General features: G+C 56.4%; 1 protein-coding gene and 2 non-coding genes across 5 annotated transcripts; 2 read left to right on the forward strand and 1 right to left on the reverse strand.

Annotated features, from left to right (window-relative positions):
• The first annotated feature begins 176 nt into the window (after nucleotides 1-176).
• On the forward strand, nucleotides 177-16,712 carry ZNF324 (zinc finger protein 324). 3 transcript variants are annotated; one of them, XM_065926992.1, is made up of 4 exons: nucleotides 177-263; nucleotides 12,610-12,736; nucleotides 13,031-13,147; nucleotides 13,754-16,712. In XM_065926992.1, exons 2-4 carry the CDS (start codon nucleotides 12,616-12,618, stop codon nucleotides 15,145-15,147), a joined length of 1,632 nt encoding a protein of 543 aa, XP_065783064.1. In that variant the 5' UTR covers nucleotides 177-263; nucleotides 12,610-12,615; the 3' UTR covers nucleotides 15,148-16,712. The 3 variants fall into 3 exon arrangements, with proteins under 3 accessions (XP_065783064.1, XP_065783063.1, XP_065783066.1); XM_065926991.1 differs by lacking the exon at nucleotides 177-263 and adding an exon at nucleotides 10,506-11,024; XM_065926994.1 differs by lacking the exons at nucleotides 177-263; nucleotides 13,031-13,147 and adding an exon at nucleotides 10,506-11,024.
• TRNAW-CCA (transfer RNA tryptophan (anticodon CCA)) lies at nucleotides 5,002-5,074 on the reverse strand. The gene has a single exon. It is a non-coding gene; the product is annotated as a tRNA-Trp (tRNA).
• LOC136162277 (small nucleolar RNA SNORA30/SNORA37 family) lies at nucleotides 11,586-11,715 on the forward strand. Its single transcript, XR_010662083.1, has one exon. It is a non-coding gene; the product is annotated as a small nucleolar RNA SNORA30/SNORA37 family (small nucleolar RNA).
• Nucleotides 16,713-18,443: the final 1,731 nt, after the last annotated feature.

An 18,443-nucleotide genomic window follows, 5' to 3' on the forward strand; every position in this document is an offset into this window, starting at 1 on the left:
TAGGCAGGACGCACCGCATCACGGCTCACGCGACATGAACTACACTACCCAGAACTACCCTCGCCGAGCGTTTACACCAGTATTGACCAATGATAGCCTAGGAGATAGGCGTTTCCGGGACGGCCACACCTTGGCGGGCGGGACTTCCGTTCAGATTGCTGCTCTTCTGTCCTGCTACTCCGTCGGCCGCGGGCGGACGGACCTGGTTGTTGGGCTGTGGCTGGTGTCCAGGGGGCTCCTCAGGCCCGCGGAAACGGGAATGGGTAGGTACGACAGCCTAGGAGGTCCCGACTGTGCCCTGTGTGTCCCGTGACCTCGGCAAACGTCCCGTCTCCCCCGGGCTCTTGTGTCCTCGGCTGTCGGGGGCCCGCCCGGCGCGGGGGTTGTCCTGCGGGTAGTCCGTCAAGGCCCGCCTGTGCCCGTGGCCACCGGGACTCGTCGCCCCGTGTGTCGTGTCCACTTTACGGAGAAGGGCCCCAAGCTCAGAAGCCACCCGTTCCGAGGTCATGACCCAGCATGTTGCTGGACTGCGGGCATGATAAGCGAGCCGGGTGGAGTAGGGTCTCCTGGCCTCCACCTGGGTGGACTCCGAACCCCAGTGCCGCTAGTCCCCGACTGAACCCCAGGCCTCGGTGCTCAGGACACTGGGGCGTTCATAGGTGGCGGCCTGCATTTCAGAGTCCAGTGTGATAAAATGAGGGTGCAGGCGGAGGGATGTGCATATGCGAGGACTCGGAGGTGAGACTGGCCTGGGGGCATTCGGGAAAGTTCTGCTGTCTCCACTGCGGGTAAGCGACAGTGTGAGCACGGGAGTCCTACCTCTGTTGACGGGCTTAGGATCCTGGGAGCCACAGATTTTCATTAGAAGATGTAAACACAGAGTTGTGGTGAGGGCTGAAAGCAGGCAGCTTCAGGAGGATGCTGCTGCAGATGTTTCTCCGGTGACCTTTCGAGAATAGAAGTAGGAGAGTTGGGAGAAATAATCAGATTCCCGATACGTTTTTCAAAGTGGAGTCGGTTTTCCGTGTACAAATGGAGAGTGAATGTAGTGGAGGATAAAGGACTATCCCAAGTGTCACAGATAAAAAACGAGATGGAGAGCGGAGGTCGGCAGGAGGAGTATGTTTGGCAGAAGAGTAGCAGTTGGATTATGTGGGAGTAGAGTCTGAGTTGTCTGGAGACCTCTAAGTGGACCTGACCCGCGTGCCCGTGAACAAACAGGAAAGTTCCATCTGGCCTCTTGATGTCTAGACTGCTCTGCCCTGGTGGCCTGGACCAGGGAATGTCCTGAGATGGGATTTTGGAAGGGAAGTCTCAGCTGTGGTTCCAGATGGGCCCTGAGATGAGTCTGGGATGTCCAGGTGAAGTACCAGTAGCTAGTGGAGGAGGTGGGTGCAGAGAAGAGAAACTGTCCAAACTCCGATGGGTGTGGGGACAGTGCGCTCCCAGGAGGGCCCGTGCCCTCAGAGGTGAAAGGGTGAGCAGGGGTGTCAGGGGACGGGCTTTTGGAGACCTAAGGGGAGGTGTGGGCAGGACAGAGACTGGGGGCCCAGGTCCAGCGCCCAGTGCTTAGATCACATTCTTGTGCCCTTGCCTGGTGTTGCAGGACCCAGTGACTTTTGAGGACAAGAGCGTGTGCCTTTTTTGGGGGAGAAGTAGGTCTCCTTAGTGAGGCCAGTGAGGCCTCTGTTGAGGTGTGGTGCTGTCTTCACCAGGTCAGGCTGCCATGTTCCCCAGGAGAGGCGCTGCTGGCCCTCGTTCTGGCCGTGTCCTGCTGCTTCTCCTCCCAGACCACCGTGTAAGCAACCGCAGCGCTGTTTGCCTCGGGATCTTGACAGCCATGGTCCAAGATCAAAAACAGCACAGCCTGAGTGGCAGCAGATGGGTCACCCTGGTTGTTTTCTGGTCGGCCCAGCCTGGGCCTGTGACGTTTCCCTCCTCTGTCACCTGTCCTCCGGCAGCGTGTGGGGGCTCCGCTTCGTTGCGATGTGCAGGCTTCTCGTTGTGGTGACTTCCGTGGTTGTGGACCACGGACTGTAGAGAGCAAGGGCTTCAGTAGTTGTGGTGCATGGATTTAGTTGCCCGGAGACATAGGAGATCCTCCTAGAGCAGGAATCGAACCCATGCTGCCTGCATTGGCAGGCATTCTCTCAACCACTGGACCAGCAGGGAAGCCTGGCAAGTTTGTGTTTAACTCCTTGGAAGCTCCCGAACTGGTTTCCAAAGGGTCTGTGCCTTTTTATATTCCCAGCAGCACTGTAGGACTGATCCAGTTTTTCCACCTCTTGCCAGCACCAAGACAACTTCGTGGTGTCATCCTAGTGGGTATGAAATGGTATCTCAATGGCTTTTTTTAAAATCATGGCAAAATATACGCAAGATTTACCATTTTAACCGTTTTTAAGTATACGGTTTAGCGGCTTTAAGTCAGTTCGGTTGTGCTGCTTTAGCCCTGTACTTCTCCAGGGCATTTTTATTATCTTGAACTGAAACTCTTTACCCCTGAAGCAGTCATCTCGTTGGGCTTTTGGTCTACATTTTTCTCATGAACAATGGTATTTTCAGGTGCGTGTTAACAGTCTGCTTATCTTCTTTGACGAAACGTCTATTCAGATCTTTTCCTTATTTCTAATTGGGTTGTCTTTTTATCTTTGAGCCATAAAGTTCTTCATAGATTCTGTGTTTAGAATCCATATGTAAGTATTTTCTAAGTATTTTTTCCTCAGTCTGTGGCTCATTTTTTTAAACTTTTATTTATTTGTGTTTTTTATTAAAAAAAAAACACTTTTTATTTTGTATTGGGGTGTAGCCAGTTAACAAACATTGTTGTGATAGTTTCAGGTGAACTGTGAAGGGACTCAGCCATACATATACATATCTCCCTTGTCACCCCTGCCAAACTCCCCTCCAATCCAGGCTATGTGCTCATCCTTTAATTTTCTGAATGGTGTCTTTTTAAAAAAAGATTTGTTTATTTGGCTGTGCTGGGTGTTCGTTGTGGCATGTGGGATCTAGTTCCCGACCAGAGGTCAAACCCAGGCTCCCTGCACGGGGGGGAGGCGGAGTCTTAGTCAGTGGGCCAGCAGGAAAGTCTCTTAATGGTGCTTTTTATTTTTTTAAAGAGCAAAATTTTACATTGTGATGTTAAATTTTATACTCGTTGTCTAATATATTAGTTTTTCTATTTATATATTGTCTTTGTGTCATACCTAAAAAATTCTTTGCCTAGCCAAAAGTCAAAAAGTTCTCCTTTGTTTTCTTCTGTAAATTGTATAGTCTTAGCTCTTACATTTATGATCTTTTTCATAGCAACTTTTACGTATAGTTGAGATAAGTGTTTGAATTTATTTTTTTTGCCTGTGAATGTCTAGTTTTCCCAGAACCATTTGCTGAAAAGGCCATCGTTCCACGTTATACTTTTTTTTTTTTTCACGTTATACTTTTGTTGGAAATCAGTTAAGGATATTTTGGTCTCTTAAATCTATTGATCTATATGTCTGTCCTTATGACAGGACCACACTGTCTTGATTACCTTGGCTTTATAGAAATTTTTGAAGTTTAGTAAGGAAAGTGCAAGTTTGTTTCTCGGCATGATTGGCTTCCCTGCTGTGTTCTGCATGTCTATGGTTTTAGGGTCCGCTCGGTAGTTTCTGCTCAGAGTGTCAGCTGTGGTTTTGATAGGGATTGCGCACTCAGAACCGCTGGACCTAGGTTGTTTGCTCTGGCAGCACCGGTGAAACATGGGTGTTCCATGAAGTGCACGGAGCCTGGCTGGGAAGGGTAACAGGCAGGGAGAGGCTTCTTCTCAGGTGTGGGGGGCAGCGCTGTGAGGCCTCTCTGACCACAGCTGACCACTCTGGCACAAGGAGCTGAGCCCACCCTTTGCTCTGAAGCCTGAGGCCCCGAGGCACACCTGACCGCAGCTCTGATCGCAAGCCCCCCTGCCGGCTGAAGGGAAGGGAAGGTCTGAGTTCAGGGGACAGGCCCCACGCTTGGCTTACTGCATGCCTGCAGGAGTGTCCTGCGCCCAGCGCTCAGCTTCAGGTCGACGATCGGGAGGGAGTGGAGAGGTGTCCTGAGAGCGGCCGCAGCATGCTGTGTAGCGACCCCTGGGCCCTGCGCCTTCCTGTCGGGATCCCTGGGCTCCTGCTTTGCCTTTTGTCCTGAGTCACAAATGATAGCCCAGAATCCAACATTCTGTATAGCTCTCTCCATGTATATAGAAAGAGTGGAGCTCGTACATACCTATCAACTTTGAAGTTTGGGGGGGAATAGTCTTGAACCTTTATAAAATCAAAAGGCTCCACGTAAAACATGGATCTCTCACTCCTCTTGGAAAAGCAGCAAATGAGACCACCAAATGTGGACCCCACCATCCCTGCCTCTGTTCTGGGCCCTGCCTCACTGGAAACCAGCAGATGATGAGGGCAGGTGCCCCCAGGCTCACTTGCAGTGCCGCCTGTGCCCCTGAGATCTGGGCTGCAGACCTCTCAGCCCCAGGGCTCCTGCCTTGCGGTGATGGTCTTGCCGGGAGCAAGCCCAAAGAGGCCGAGGAGGCCGCCTCCCTGCAGACTGTCATCCGGCCATGAGCAGCACGCTGCGGCTCACGCCTGCTCTCAGGTGGTTTCTGCACCCGTTCTCAGGTCAAGGAGAGCCTGCATGGCACCTCCCTGCCAAACTGAGCCCTCCTCTCACCCAGGGCTCTGCCAGCAAGTGTGGCGAACGTGACACACCACAGCCCTCTTGAGCTCACAGCCGGTGTGTCCACACTCGTGTGGGATCTTAGTTGGCACACTAGAGCTGGAACCTGTGTCCCCTGCATGGAAGCATGGAGTATTAACAGCTGGGGTGTGTGTGTGTGTGTGTGTGTGTGCGTGCGTGCCACACTCTGTCATATCCAACTCTTTGCGACCTCAAGGACTGTAGCCTGAGGCCCCTCTGTCCAAAGGATTCTTCAGGCAAGAATTCTGGTGTGGGTTGCCATTTGCTTCTCCAGGGGATCTTCCTGGACTAGGGATTGAACCCATGTCTCCTGCATTGGAGGCAGATGCTTTACCATCTGAGCCACCAGGGAAGCATTAGCTGCTGGACCACCAGGGTAAGTGTGTGTGTATGTGTGTGTGCATGCGTGTGACTCCAGTCGAACCCACGTTTCTTACCTCTCTTGCATTGGCAGGTGGATTCTTTACCACTGGCGCCACCTGGGAAGCATTAACTGCTGGAACACCAGGGAAATCCCTAAACTTTATTTTTTTAACATGGACATTCTTTATTTCTGGCCAGTGCACCCTGTTCTTTTCCCTACCTTCTTCAATTTAACTCTGAATTGGCAATAAGGAATTTAAGTCTGAATTTTGCAATAAGGAGTTCATGATCTGAGCCACAGTCAGTTCTCCATCTTGTTTTTATTGACTGTATAGCTTCTCCATCTTCAGCTGCAAAGAATATAATCAATTTGATTTTGGTGTTGACCATCTGGTGATGTCTATGTGTTGAGTCCTCTCTCGTGTTGTTGTGTTATGACCAGTGTGTTCTCTTGGCAAAACTCTGTTAGCCTTTGCCCTGCTTTATTCTGTACTCCAAGGCCAAACTTGCCTGCTACTCCAGGTATCTCTTGACTTCCTAGTTTGACTTCCTTCTATGCTATCTTTTTTAGTTAGCATAGAAATCAAGTTAAATCATATATAAGCAAGAATGACTTCCCTAGCCCTCAATATGTGAACATTTCTTCCTTTAACATCTACCAAAATAAAAAGTGCACTCATTCTTGATGTAACAAGTAGCCAAGTAGGCAACGCTTAATTTTTGTATCAGTATGCTTATGGTAAGCAGGGCTTCCCAGGTGGCTCAGTGGGTGAAGAATCTGTGTGCAATGCAGGAGATGCTGGTCTGATCCCTGGGTTGGGAAAATCCCCTGGAGGATGGTATGGCAATCCACTCCAGTATTCTGGCCTGGAGAATCCCATGGACGGAGGAGCCTGGCGGGCCACAGTCCACAGGGTCGCAAAGAGTCCGACGCAACTGAAGTGACTGAGCGTGCATGGTAAGCAGACTAAAGCACCGTCCCCGCCAAAGATGTGGAGGACTTAGTGTCCAGAACATGTTGTTAGAGGGCAAGAGGGAACTACATTTAGATGGTAGGCGGAAATAAGGTTGATAATCACCTGACTTTGGGACATGGAGATCATTCTGGATTGTCTGAGGTTGGCAGGGTGGGAGGAAACCTCGTAATAACAAGGGTCCTTATAGTGGAAGAGGGAGGCATAGAGACGGAGAGAGATCAAGTCAGAGTGATGTCATGTGAGGAAAACTCAAGTTGCCTTTGCTGGCTTTGAAGACAGAAAAAGCCAGGAACCAAGGAATACTGGCAGACCCTGGAGTCTGGAACAGGCAAGGAAACCCCTTTTCCCCCCAGAAGCAACACAGCCCTACTGAGGCCTTGGTTTTATTTTATTTTATTTTTTTTTTATTTTTTATTTTTTTAACATTTATTATTTATTTGGCTCTGCCAGATCTTAACTGCAGCATGTGGGAACTAGTTCCCTGACCAGGGATCGAACCCAAGACTCCTGAACTGAGAGCCTGGAGTCTTTGCCACTGGGCCACCAGGGAAATCCCTGAGGCCTTGGTTTTAGAGCAGCTGACATGAGCATCAGACCTAGGACATTCTTAGGTTTTTTTTTTTTTCATTCTTAGATTTAAAATATCTGTGTTGTGTTTTTCTGCTTTCAAGGGCTCATGTGATTATACTAGACTAACCCAGGCAATTCTGGATAATATGTCCATCTTTGGGCCACGTCAGGTAACGTGTTAATAGGTTCCGAGCATTAGGGTGCGGACGTTCTTGGAGAGCCGTGGCTCTGCCTACCATGCTGAATGCACATGGCTGTTGCGTGTGCTCAGCCGCGCAGTCGTGTCTGACTCTCTGCAACCCCATGGACTGCAGCCCTCCAGTCTCCTCTGTCCATGGGATTCTCCAGGTAAGACTGTTGGGGTGGGTTGCCATCTCCTCCTCCCGGCTGTCTTCCTGACCCAGGTGTTGAACCCATGTCTCCTGCATCTCCTGTACTGCAGGTGGATTCTTGACTACTGAGCCACTGGGGAAGATTTCCAGATTCACATGGTATTAGATATCTTAAAATAAGTGCTGCACCTTCCCTGGCAGTCCAGTGGTTAAAACTCTGCACTTCCACTGCAGGGGGTGTGGGTTCCATCCCTGGTTAGGGAGATAAGATTCCCTTCCCTCATGCCGTGCAAGGCAGCCAAAAGATAAAATAAAACAGATGCAAAAATTATAAAAGCAGAAGTTTCCACAAAGAAATCTGAAGGTCTAGCTCCTCCAGGCAGTACACACCCAACAGAAATCCTGAAACTGTGTTTACCTTTCCCGCTTTCCTTTCTACGAAGCTGTGCCTCTGGGCCCCGAGCCTGGAAAGCCATGAAGATTGTGGCTGCTGAAGTCACCAGGAGCCCAGCCTGGGCAACAGGAGCCTCCCTGGCTTTTGCTGGTGGGGTGACAGCTCTCAGGAATGCAGCTCAGGAGACCGCAGGATTCAGGACAACTTCAGCTGCTCAGGGACCTTGAGCACGGTGTTAATAGATGCGAGTTTGGCCCCTGTGGGTCTCACGGCCTGCGCCCTTGCCTACTGGGCTCTGGCGTACCCTATTGCCTGTTCCCTGTGTCCTACCATTCCGCATCTACGTAGAGGGGACCGGCCCCTGTCAGCCTGGAGTGGTGATTAGAGGGATCTGGTTTTTCTGACCTGGCACAGAAAGATGGCTCATCTCCAGCTGTTGGCCACGCTAAGATGCGCCTGGTTTGAGGGACCTGCTTCCTTATTCTCAGACAGCTGTACCCCTCAGATCCTGTGATTCCGCCTCAGGTAAGCTCTGGGCACGCAGGTGACTCTGAGATCCTGGCCACAGTGCTTTCCCTGGAGGGCTTGAAGTCACAAGACCTTTCGGACCACATGAGGACAGAGTGCCTCCCCCGCCCTCCCACTCTGTCCCCAGAGGCACATGGACGTTGCTGTCACCACGGAGAATCTGATCCCTCAGCATCCTGGCCGTGACCCGCTTCTGTTCTGCCTCCTGGGCCGCAGCCGTGGCTCCAAGGTGATGTAACCCTTCCGGCTTTATTGTCACAGAATCTGGAGCATTCGGAAGGGAGTTGCGCCCAGCAGAGTGAGCCTGTCCAGGAAGCCTCCCCCAGCACTGCCAGCAGACCCTCTGTGGGGCCCTTGGCCAGATTGGGTCAGTTCCCAGCTCCCGTGCAGTTAGGGCCTAACAAGTTCCGACTCTTTGCCACCCCATGTCCATGGAATTTTTCAGGCAGAATACTAGAGTGGGTTGCCATTTCCTTCTCCAGGGGATCTTCCTAACCCAGGGATCGAAACAGTGCCTCCTGCATTAGCAGGCAGTTTTCTTTACCACTGAGCCACCTGGGGAGTTCCATATCATGTCCCATAGCTATGTCTTTCTTTTAAAGGTTCTGTTTAAAAGAACCCCTCTGTCCTGTTTCAGAGGGGTTCTGTTAAAGGTTCTGTTTAAAACTCCTCTGTCCTGTTTCAGAGGGACCAGCATGTGCAAAGACCTGGAGGAGGGTAAGCAGGACCTGAAGTCCTTTACCACAAAGTCCCAAGGGGGAAGGATTCATGTTAGGCCTTTATCCTGGGGGGGCTGGGGGTGGGGCAGGGGTTGGGGAGACATGATTGGAGGAGTGACTAGATCTGACAAGACTCCCTTTTGGGACTTCCCCGGTGGTCAAGTGGTTAACCGCCCGCCTTCTATTGTGGGGGATGCAAGTTTGATCCCTGGATGGGAAAATACGATCCCTCATGCTGAGATACAAATAAGCCTGAGTGCCACAGCTGCTGAGCCCACATGCTCTGGAGCCCGCAAGCCACAGGGAAGATCCCGACTGCCTCAAATAAGACCTGACACAGCCAAATAAATAAATACATTTTTAAAAAAGAGCATCCGTTTGACATCCACATGGAGAAGGGAGGGGGACTGGGTGAAGGTCAGGGGAATGGACCCTCTTGAGCCTCTACATGTGACACATTCCTGCCAGGCCCTTCAGTTCAGCTGCCCCTAACTGGTCAGCAGAATCATGCTCCCCACCGAAGATGTCCACAGACTGCTAACCTGCCCGAGGGCTACCACGAGGCCTGGAGTGGAGGTGGGTTGCCATCTGTACCAGTGGGGTCAGTGTCACAGTCCAGGGCCACCATGCAGACCCTGAAAGCTGGAGAGCCCACCCCGGTGACACATCTTCAAAGACAGCTGGTGGTAGTAGGTAGAAGCCATGTGCCCGGGGACGTGGCGGGGAGCCTCCCGGTTCAGCCCCAGCCTCCATCAACACCAAAGGCAACTGAAGTGGGGGTACACGTAGAGGCCCTCACCAGTGCAGAGAAGCCCCAGAGAAGTTACGTGACACATCCACCAGCACTGAGGCCAATGGTAAAAGGTCAAAAAGTGGGCAGTGCCCCAATTCCTGATAATCTCACCCCTTTCCCCAAATAGTTGGAAAAACCCTTCCACTCGTTAAGTCTATGAAGTTGCCCAACCCATAAAAACTAATCACTCCATGTTTTGGGGCCTCTCGTTTTCTGAGATGGCCCACACTGTGGAGTGTGTTTCTCCCATGGGCGTTCTGGCCTTTTGAGGCTGACTGAATTCTATCTATGGAATGTGTTTCTAAATAAATCTACTTCTTACCTTTCATTTTTGTATCTCACTGAATTCATTCTGCGATGAGACATAAAGAACCTGAACTTCACTAAGTCTGGAGACCCAGTGTGTGATCTCAATTAAATGACCATGGGTTGGGACTTACTTGGCAGTCCAGTGGCTAAGACTCCGTGCTTTCATTGCACGGGGTGCAGGTTTGATCCCTGATTGAAGGGATCCCTCGTGCTATGCCATTCAGCCAGGAAAATAGAAAAAGACCTTGTGTTCAAGTCCCAATATATGGGTTTAGACTGGGTTTGTAGTCCAGACACGTGGGTTCAAGGTGCACCTCAGATGGGACTTGAGTATTCTTTGTGTACAAGAATGGCAGGAAACATGTTCTACCCAGATATACATTAGCTTTTCTTCAGTTTCAAGGTGAGCAAAATTTAAGTACAAATACTAATTGTAGTATTAAGGAAATCAGTCCTGAATATTCTTTGGAAGGGCTGAAGCTGAAGCGCCAGTAGTTTGGCCACCTGATGCATAAACTGACTCACTGGAAAAGACCCTGTTGCTGGGAAAGAGTGAAGGCGGGAGGAGAAGGGGACGACAGAGGATGAGATGGTTGGATGGCATCACCGACTCGATGGACATGAGTTTGAGCAAGTTCCGGGAGATGGCGAAGGACAGGCGTGCTGCAGTCCATGGGGTCTTAAAGAGTCGGACACGACTGAGCGACTAAGCGCCAAAATGGATGCTATCTCTTGCATTACCAGGATTTACAAAGAATATTAATAAAATAGACAGCTGGACGGCCGTCTACTCCACTTCCCAGCGTCCCTCGCGGTGACGCTTTGCCGTTGCCGTGGAGACAGGCGGGCCCGCCCGCCGTGCCTGCAGACAGGCGGAAGCCACGCCTCCCCGGAGTCTCTGCGCGTGCCTCCGCAACGCGCCACGGGCCAATGAGAGCTCGCGAGATCGGACTTCCGGCGCCTGGGACTGTCACTTGGCTACCGGTGTCCGGCCACGCCGGTGACGGCCGGAGAGCGCAGCGTCGCGGCCGGCTTGGCTGGAGGGTCTTGTGACCCGAGGCGCGGGCAGCGAGGACGCGCGGGAGCAGACCCGAGGCGCGGGCGGCGGAGCCAGGAGGCCCACGGCTCGCAGCTGGTCTCAGTTTCCCCGGGTGCCGCGTGGGCTGCCGCCGAGCCGCGCGGTCTCTGGTCTCCACGCAGCCCCAACGCGGCGCCCCGTGACGGACGGGGAGAGTCAGTCCCGCGTCTGGGCGTCCGCCCTTTCTGCAGGTTCCAATGGCGGCGGCGCCTGCGGCAGCGCAGCCCGACCAGGCGCAGGTGAGGAGCGAGAGCCCGGGCGCCCCACCCCACCTTGCCTCTTCCAGGGACCAGAGCCCCGAGCCGGGGAGGCACTTCACCTGATGTCTTCCCCTCGCGCTTCGTCCTAGGCCCTGGTGTTCCGGCCGGTTGGGCGTCCACGCGTGGGATCCCCACTTCTTGCAGCTAAGGGGGTGAGGTGTGGATAGAACTTCCGAGGGGACGGTGCCCCGTGTGCAAAAGCTGGGAGGGAAGCCTGAGTGTAGACGCTTCTGAAACTGAAACTGCGGGACCGGGAGAGGATATGTCCGAAAGGACAGGCCGAGGAGTTAAGACTATCCCAGGGCACTAGGAGACTGGACATGCTTTAAGTCACGAGTTTTTAGGTATCCCATCGTTTTCTGGATGGAGGGCAGCAGAGGGGGTGGCGCTGTGCAGGGAGCAGGCTGCGGCCAGAGTCCGGGCAGTGAAGACGAGAATTCTGTGTAGATACGCTGATGTAGCAAGTGGGATGTGCGTGAGTGCCCAGTGGAAGGGCCATTCTAAGGTTTTCCGCCGGAGCACCCGACAGGATGCAGGTGCCTAGCACTTTCACAGATCCTCCTTGGGCAGTGGGGCCAGGATTTGGGAGCTGGTCCTGAAATTGAAAACCCTTGATTACATCCTTGCCTTGGGACTGTGTCAGTGACAACTGTCACTCAGGGGGACAGAGCGGGGGAGAGGGGAAGGAGGTGCTGTAGACAAAATTAGGCATTTGAAGGGAAAGTAGGTTTAAGGGGAAATTGGGAGGAATCTATGGTATCTTAGAGTGGAGGTCTCACATGGACCTGGAATTGTAGCTGTCCAACGATAGTGTCCTGGTATCCTGAGCAAGGCCGAGCCTGGGAATCAAACGTAGGAGGAGGGGATCTCATGGAGTCAGCCAGGGACAGGCATGGATACTTAGGGCTTTAGGGAGATGGAAATGGCTGGCAGTCCTGGGGCTCTAGGGGGAAGTCTGGCAGGTGGCTGAGGGAAAGGAGGCAGCAGCTGAGTGAGGAGGAAATAGAGGAGGTCTGACTGTGGAGGGAGGAGGGAAGTGGCTTCTGTGTGCCCGCCAGGTCCTTGGGATCTTGCCTGTGGTGACTGCAGGGGATCAGCCAGCCCTCTGGTTCAAAGAGCAGCCTGGAAATGCCGGGCGCGTTCAGCAGGAGAGGCACACCTGCAGGGCTGGGCGTGTCCTGGGGGCTCTGCTGCTGTTGCTCGCAGCTACTTGTGCAGGAGCAGCGAGGGCGCCTTTGGGGTGATGGGTGAGCGTTTGCAAAGGCTGGAGAGTGGGTGGGCACGAGGGGCTTCCCTTGGGGGTTCCTCTGGCTTCCTCTTGTAGATGGCGGGGTTAACGAGGCATCTACGGCCCCGATAAGGAAGGCCCCGGATAAGGAAGGCAGAGGGGCTCAGCCAGGCGAGGGGCATTCCACCTGCAGAGCCTCGTGGGGCAGGGGGTGGGGGGGTGAGGGGGTGGGGGTAGCAGCTGAGAGACGTGTGCAGAGGTAGCCTTCAGGACAGAGAGCTGGGTCTTGGGTCACACAGCCGTAGCTTCATCATATCCACCTTCCGACTCTGGCAGGGTCTGATGGCCTTTGAGGACGTGGCCGTGCACTTCTCCCAGGAGGAGTGGGGACTCCTGGATACAGCCCAGAGGTCTCTGTACCGCCGGGTGATGCTGGAGAACTTTGCCCTCCTGGCCTCGCTGGGTAAGCTCTGGGTCCCCATGTGGAGCTTGGTTGTTGCCAGGCTGGGCTGCCAGCACTAACCTCTCATCACCTGGCAGCCTGGGAGCAGCCGCGTGCCCGCTGGCCGAGTGTCCCTGTTAGCTGTGGTGTCTCAGCACTCAGTCCCCTGCTGGTGCTGCCAACACTGTTTTCCTCGCTCGAGGGAGGAGGTGTGACCCTGCCCTTGGCCCCCTCACCCTCACAGAGGGTGCCGTCTGCGTCCGGCGAAGCCCCGGCCCCTCCGTCTGCCCCTCACTCGCCCGTCTTCTCCCGCAGGCCTGTCTGTGTCCCGGCCACATGTGGTCACGCAGCTGGAGCGCGGCGAGGAGCCCTGGGTTCTCAGTGGGGTGGACGTGACCCTGCCCCGGGATGCCCAGAGGAGGCCCCGCCGCGGTGAGTGGGGCTCGGGGTGTGAGCTGGAGGCCAGCCTGTGAGCCGGCTTCGTCCGCCTCCCTTCCAGGACACGGTCCTCTCTGGCTTCCCGCCCGCCTGACTGTTCACCTTCAGCCTCTTCTAGAGGCCCCGGCTTTGGCCGTCCTTGAGGGTGGCTCCGGGGCCGCCCCAGGCTGTGGGGAGACCTGCCCAGAGCCCCACCCTCAGCCAGTGTGTGCGGCCTCAGACCCTCACGGTCTTTCCTCACTCCCTCATCCGTGAGGCCCTTTATTTAAGGGCACATGGTCTCTTGAGCACTTGCGGTGGCCAGCTCCATTCCAGGCCCTGGGGACACAGCCTTGCCCAGATCACTTCTGGTCTTGCCTTTGTGGGGCTGACCCTGCGGGGGAGAGGCAGGCAGTAGGTGCTAGGGCTCAGGCGGTCAGTACCAGAGTTGGTGAGGGAGAGGAGCAGAGCGGCCCGGGAGAACCCCAGGGCCAGCTCCGTGCCAGAAGGGAGTCAGGCCCCTGTTCCTCCCCCTCATCCACGCTGGGGTTGAGGGGCCCCTCGCCCACCCGCATGGCCCGCCCAGGATGACCCAGTCCTCCACCGTTTCTGTGCCTGCAGGTTCCTCTCCTCTGGCAGAGAACGGCAATGTCTCTGGAGAAGCCCCATACCCGGGGGCTTTCAGGGATGGTTCCCCTCTGGCGCCCGCCAGGGTCCTCCCCACCACGGGTGCCTGTGAGCGCAGGAAGATCCCGGAGGGTCGGCGCGGCATCTCCCCGTCTCGGGAGAGGAGACCCACCGGGGTGTCTGTGATCTACTGGGAGAGGCTCCGGCTGGGGCCGGGCAGCGGCGATGCCAGTGTGAGCCTCCGGCTGACCTCTTCTCTGCGGCCGCCGCCTGGGGACAAGGCTCTCGCAGAGTGCCCCGTGCCCAGTCAGCCGTCTCGGGTGTCGGAGCGGCGGAAGCCCTGGGCACGTGAGGCCCCCGGGGGAGCCTTCTCGAGCGCGCGCGGGGCTCCAGGAGCGCGAGGAATGGGCCCGGCCTGGCGCGGGCCGCCCGGCTGGACCGAGCTGGGTGAGGCACTGCAGGCCGGGCCCGGCCTGCTCTCCGGGGAGAAGCCCTTCGAGTGCAGGGCGTGCAGCAAGGTGTTCGTGAAGAGCTCCGACCTGCTCAAGCACCTGCGCACACACACCGGGGAGCGGCCGTACGAGTGCGCGCAGTGCGGCAAGGCCTTCAGCCAGACGTCGCACCTGACGCAGCACCAGCGCATCCACAGCGGGGAGACGCCCTACAGCTGCCCGGCCTGCGGGCAGGCCTTCCGGCACAGCTCGTCGCTGGTGCGGCACCAGCGCATCCACACGGCTGAGAAGGCCTTCCGCTGCGCCGAGTGCGGCAAGGCCTTCAGCCACCGCTCCAACCTCAGCCAGCACCGCAAGATCCACGCGGGCGGCCGGCCCTACGCGTGCGCGCGCTGCGGACGCAGCTTCTGCCGCAACTCGCACCTCATCCAGCACGAGCGCACGCACACTGGCGAGAAGCCCTTCGCCTGTGCGCTTTGCGGGGCTGCCTTCAGCCAGGGCTCGTCGCTCTTCAAGCACCGGCGCGTGCACACGGGCGAGAAGCCCTTCGCCTGCGCGCAGTGCGGCCGCGCCTTCAGCCACAGCTCCAACCTGCGGCAGCACCGGCTGCTGCACACGGGCGAGCGGCCCTTCCGCTGCGCGGACTGCGGCAAGGCCTTCGCCAAAGGCGCCGTGCTGCTCAGCCACCGGCGCATCCACACGGGCGAGAAGCCCTTCGTGTGCACGCACTGCGGCCGCGCCTTCCGCGAGCGCCCGGCCCTCTTCCACCACCAGAGGCTCCACACCGGCGAGAAGCCGGTGCGGCGGCCCCGAGCCGGTCCGTGCCCCCCGGCCAGGCCGCCTTCAGGGGCATCGCCCGAGGGCGCACTGGGGCGGGAGGCCGGGCGCCCCGCGACCTCGGACCCAGCCACCATCCTGAGGACCACTGAAGCCTGAGGGCGCGTCCCGACCTTCCCCGGCCGGTGGTTGGGCCCTTCCGCGCATACAGGCCTGGTCCTCTGCAGAGGCCTCCACTCTGGAGGAGCTTGGTGCGGGCACTGGGGTTCCTCCTGCACCTGGTGACAAGATCTGCCGCTTGTCAGCCACAGCTCACCCGTCCAGCCTCAAGCGGTCTGGCTGCAGAAAGGACGGGGGAGGCCGGCAGGGTGCTGCCAGTTTACGCGTGTCTTCACTGGTACCAGAACGGGAGGTGCTGGGGGGTGTGGAGGTGGTCCGGAGACATTTCCGAGGTTCCCATCCAAACTGGAGGCTTTGTAGGGAACTGCTGCACCCCTGCCGTCAGAAGATCCCCCACCCCAGGCCTCAGTTCAGCCCGGGCTTCCTGGGAGCCGGCCCGTGGACAGGAGGCCTTGTGGGAGGCGGCTGTTGACTTTAGGACCAGTGGCTGGGCTCTGAGCCTCAGCTCCCGCCTCCGGGGAAGAGAAAACATTGAGGCTGCAGACGGCAGTCTGCAATCCCCGCAGGGTCCCGCCAGTCCCGCCTCTGCCTGAGGAGGTTTCTCCTGACAGCGCTGAGGGGCTGCTGTGGCTGGGGTCCCCACTCCCAGAGGAGGCTGAGGCGCAGAGAGCTCGCCCCTTCAGCCCACACTTAGCCTGCCGGCTTGGAGGGTGCAGCCTGCCTGACTCCTTGCAGGAGGCCGACCCTCAGGACGGGATTCCCCGGGGAGCTGGGGGAGCAAGGTGCAGAGTGCGGCTCCCCGCTGTGCCTCTTCAGTCAGACCGTGGTCCTGGTTTAGCTCCTGCGTCCTGCCCTCCTTAAAGCCAGCGCCATCCGAGCCTCTCCAGCCCCACTGCCCGGACGGGAGGTGACCACAGCAACAGGTTCAGAGAAGGCGGGTGGGCCACTTGCTCCTGTGGATCCAGTGCCCTGGGCCTGCCTGCGCCTCCCGCATGGGGCAGAGGACTTGCCACCACGAGGCTGTGTGTGGTGCCCTCCTGAGACCCCTCCCCAGGGTGCCACAGCCCACACGGTGGGGACACTGAGGCAGACAAATGGGCTGGGGGCCCGGTTGGCTTCTTGTGGCCTTCCACCTGGGGCATCTCCACCCAGGGTCTCACCTCCAGGGAAGTTAATGGTGCATTTATTGGAGGGGGGAAAGACTAGAAGTTACGGCTTGGAGGTACGTTTTAAACTCTTGCACGGCACTGTGCAGGTCCGCAGCCTCAGCCTCCAGGTCGTGGTTCAGAAGGTTTTGATAAGACAGAGTCCAGAGAGACTCCCTAATAAAGGTTTCTTTTTAGAAACATGAACGGAGTTGGCCTGAAGTGGGTTTCATCTCAGTGTGATGCACACGTGTTGTCACACAGCTGCAAGGCTTCAGGCCTGGTCCCTGTGAGGGGCCAGAGGGTAGCGGTGCAGCCTGTGTGTCCCTGGGGCAGCCGGGGACCTGGATGCGGTGGGGCTGCCTCAAGCTGCAGCTCCGCTGGGAGATGAGCCCTTGTGGGTCCAGACCCTGGAATCTGAGGCTGTGGCCACGTGTGGTGACCCAGAAGGTTGACCACAGCCCAGTGGGTGCTCCAGTTCCATCACCTCAAGACCTCACAGATGTGAGGTCAGACATGACACCCCTAACTCTCCACCTGCTGGCAGGCTGCTGCCCCTGAAACCTCACAAGTCTGAAGGAAAGGAGACTTGGAGGTAGGGAGAGGGGTCACACAGGGCCAGGCTCCCCAAGACTCCTCGGGGGCAGGTCCTCTGAGCCAGTGTCCAGCTGTCTTGGGCCCAACCTCTCTGCCCTGGTCCTTGCCTTGGCCTGGGCTCTGTCTCATCTTCCCCTAGGCTGGCCTCCATGAGGGAGCCTTGAGCAGGTCACATCAGGGTCTGTTGGCGTGGCTGTGAGATGCAGGCAAACTCCACAGCTTACAAACGCTGTGGTAGGACCCTACTGAGTATCAAACAGGTTCCCAGAGAATCAGTCACATGCAACCTTTGTTGCATCTCAGAAGAAGCTCCTGGAACCTGCTTTCCACCCTGAGCCCTGCTGAACCCTCAGGCTAGGTCTGGTGCCCTGTTCAGCCTCCTTCCTGCTTCACTGAACTTTTCTTGCCATGTGGTTGGCTCCTACTACCCTAGTTCCTCCACCCTCCCAGTACCGAGGGGTGGTCAGAGGCTCCAGCCCTGTTCCTGTAGGAACAGCCACCATGAGTACCCCCCTGCCCCCATGTCTTGGCCCCAGAGTTGTCCTCCAAACCTTTGTGGTCATGTTGGGCTGTGTCCTGCCAAGCTGACCCCTCTGCTTAACCCCGAATATGTTATGACTGTAAGTTTTTGTGGACTTTCTGTGTCAAGATGATGGACTTACTTACATGCATCTTACTCGGTCCAGAAACCCACTGAAACCACAGGGAGCGTTTGAAACACTAACCCTTGGGAATTTCCTGGCAGTCCAGTGGTTAGGACTCCAAGTTTCCATTGCTGGGGACCCAGGGTTCGATCCCTAGTTGGGGAACTAGGACCCCACATTCTGCGTGGTGGGGCCAGTAAGTAAATAAAACACAAACCTGCAAGTAGGAGGATCGTGAAAGAGGAGGCAGTGGCATACGGAAGCTAGAAGTGGGTAGAAATTGAGGAGCTAGTACCGATTTGGGGAAAAGTCAAATACTGAGTTGGCGCTGGCGGACGTGCAGGGTGGTCCCACCAGGCTCACGCTGTAGAAATCCAGAAGGCTTGAAAACCAGCAGCCCTCTGGAAGGGTAGACCCCAAACAAACATGATTGAGGGAAAGCTCCTGAAGAGGCTGTTAGAGCTCCAGCTCTCTCCACATGGTAGATGATGGAAGAGACCTTTCTTTGCAGGACTGATCTAGCTGAAGGCACGTCTGAGAGTCTGAAGATATAGATTACGGGACAGTTTCCTCATTAGCAGATGGGTGCCTGCTGTCCCCGCACACCCGCAGGGCGCTCAGTGGTAGTCGAATGACGGACCCCAGCGCCATCCTCACTGGAGAAATTCCTGGGGAAGGCGGAGAACGCCCATCGGTTAGGCCAGCCTTCCCGGCAGATCCCTGCTTCCTCCTGGGACCCGAGGAGGCGAGTCTCTGGGAAACTTCCGGCCGCCCGGGAGGGCAGGGCCACGCTCCGGCGGTCGCCTTGGAAATAGCGGGAGGGGGGCCGCTGTGCTCCCGCGGTTACCAGGGCGACCGCCGGCGCCCAGAAGGAGGCTGCAGGGAGAGCGCCCGGGCGGAGCGCCAGCCTGATTGGCTGAGAGGTCACGCCCCGCCCCGCCTCACCTCT

Source organism: Muntiacus reevesi, chromosome 2 (assembly GCF_963930625.1).
Source record: "Muntiacus reevesi chromosome 2, mMunRee1.1, whole genome shotgun sequence".
NCBI lineage: Eukaryota > Metazoa > Chordata > Mammalia > Artiodactyla > Cervidae > Muntiacus > Muntiacus reevesi.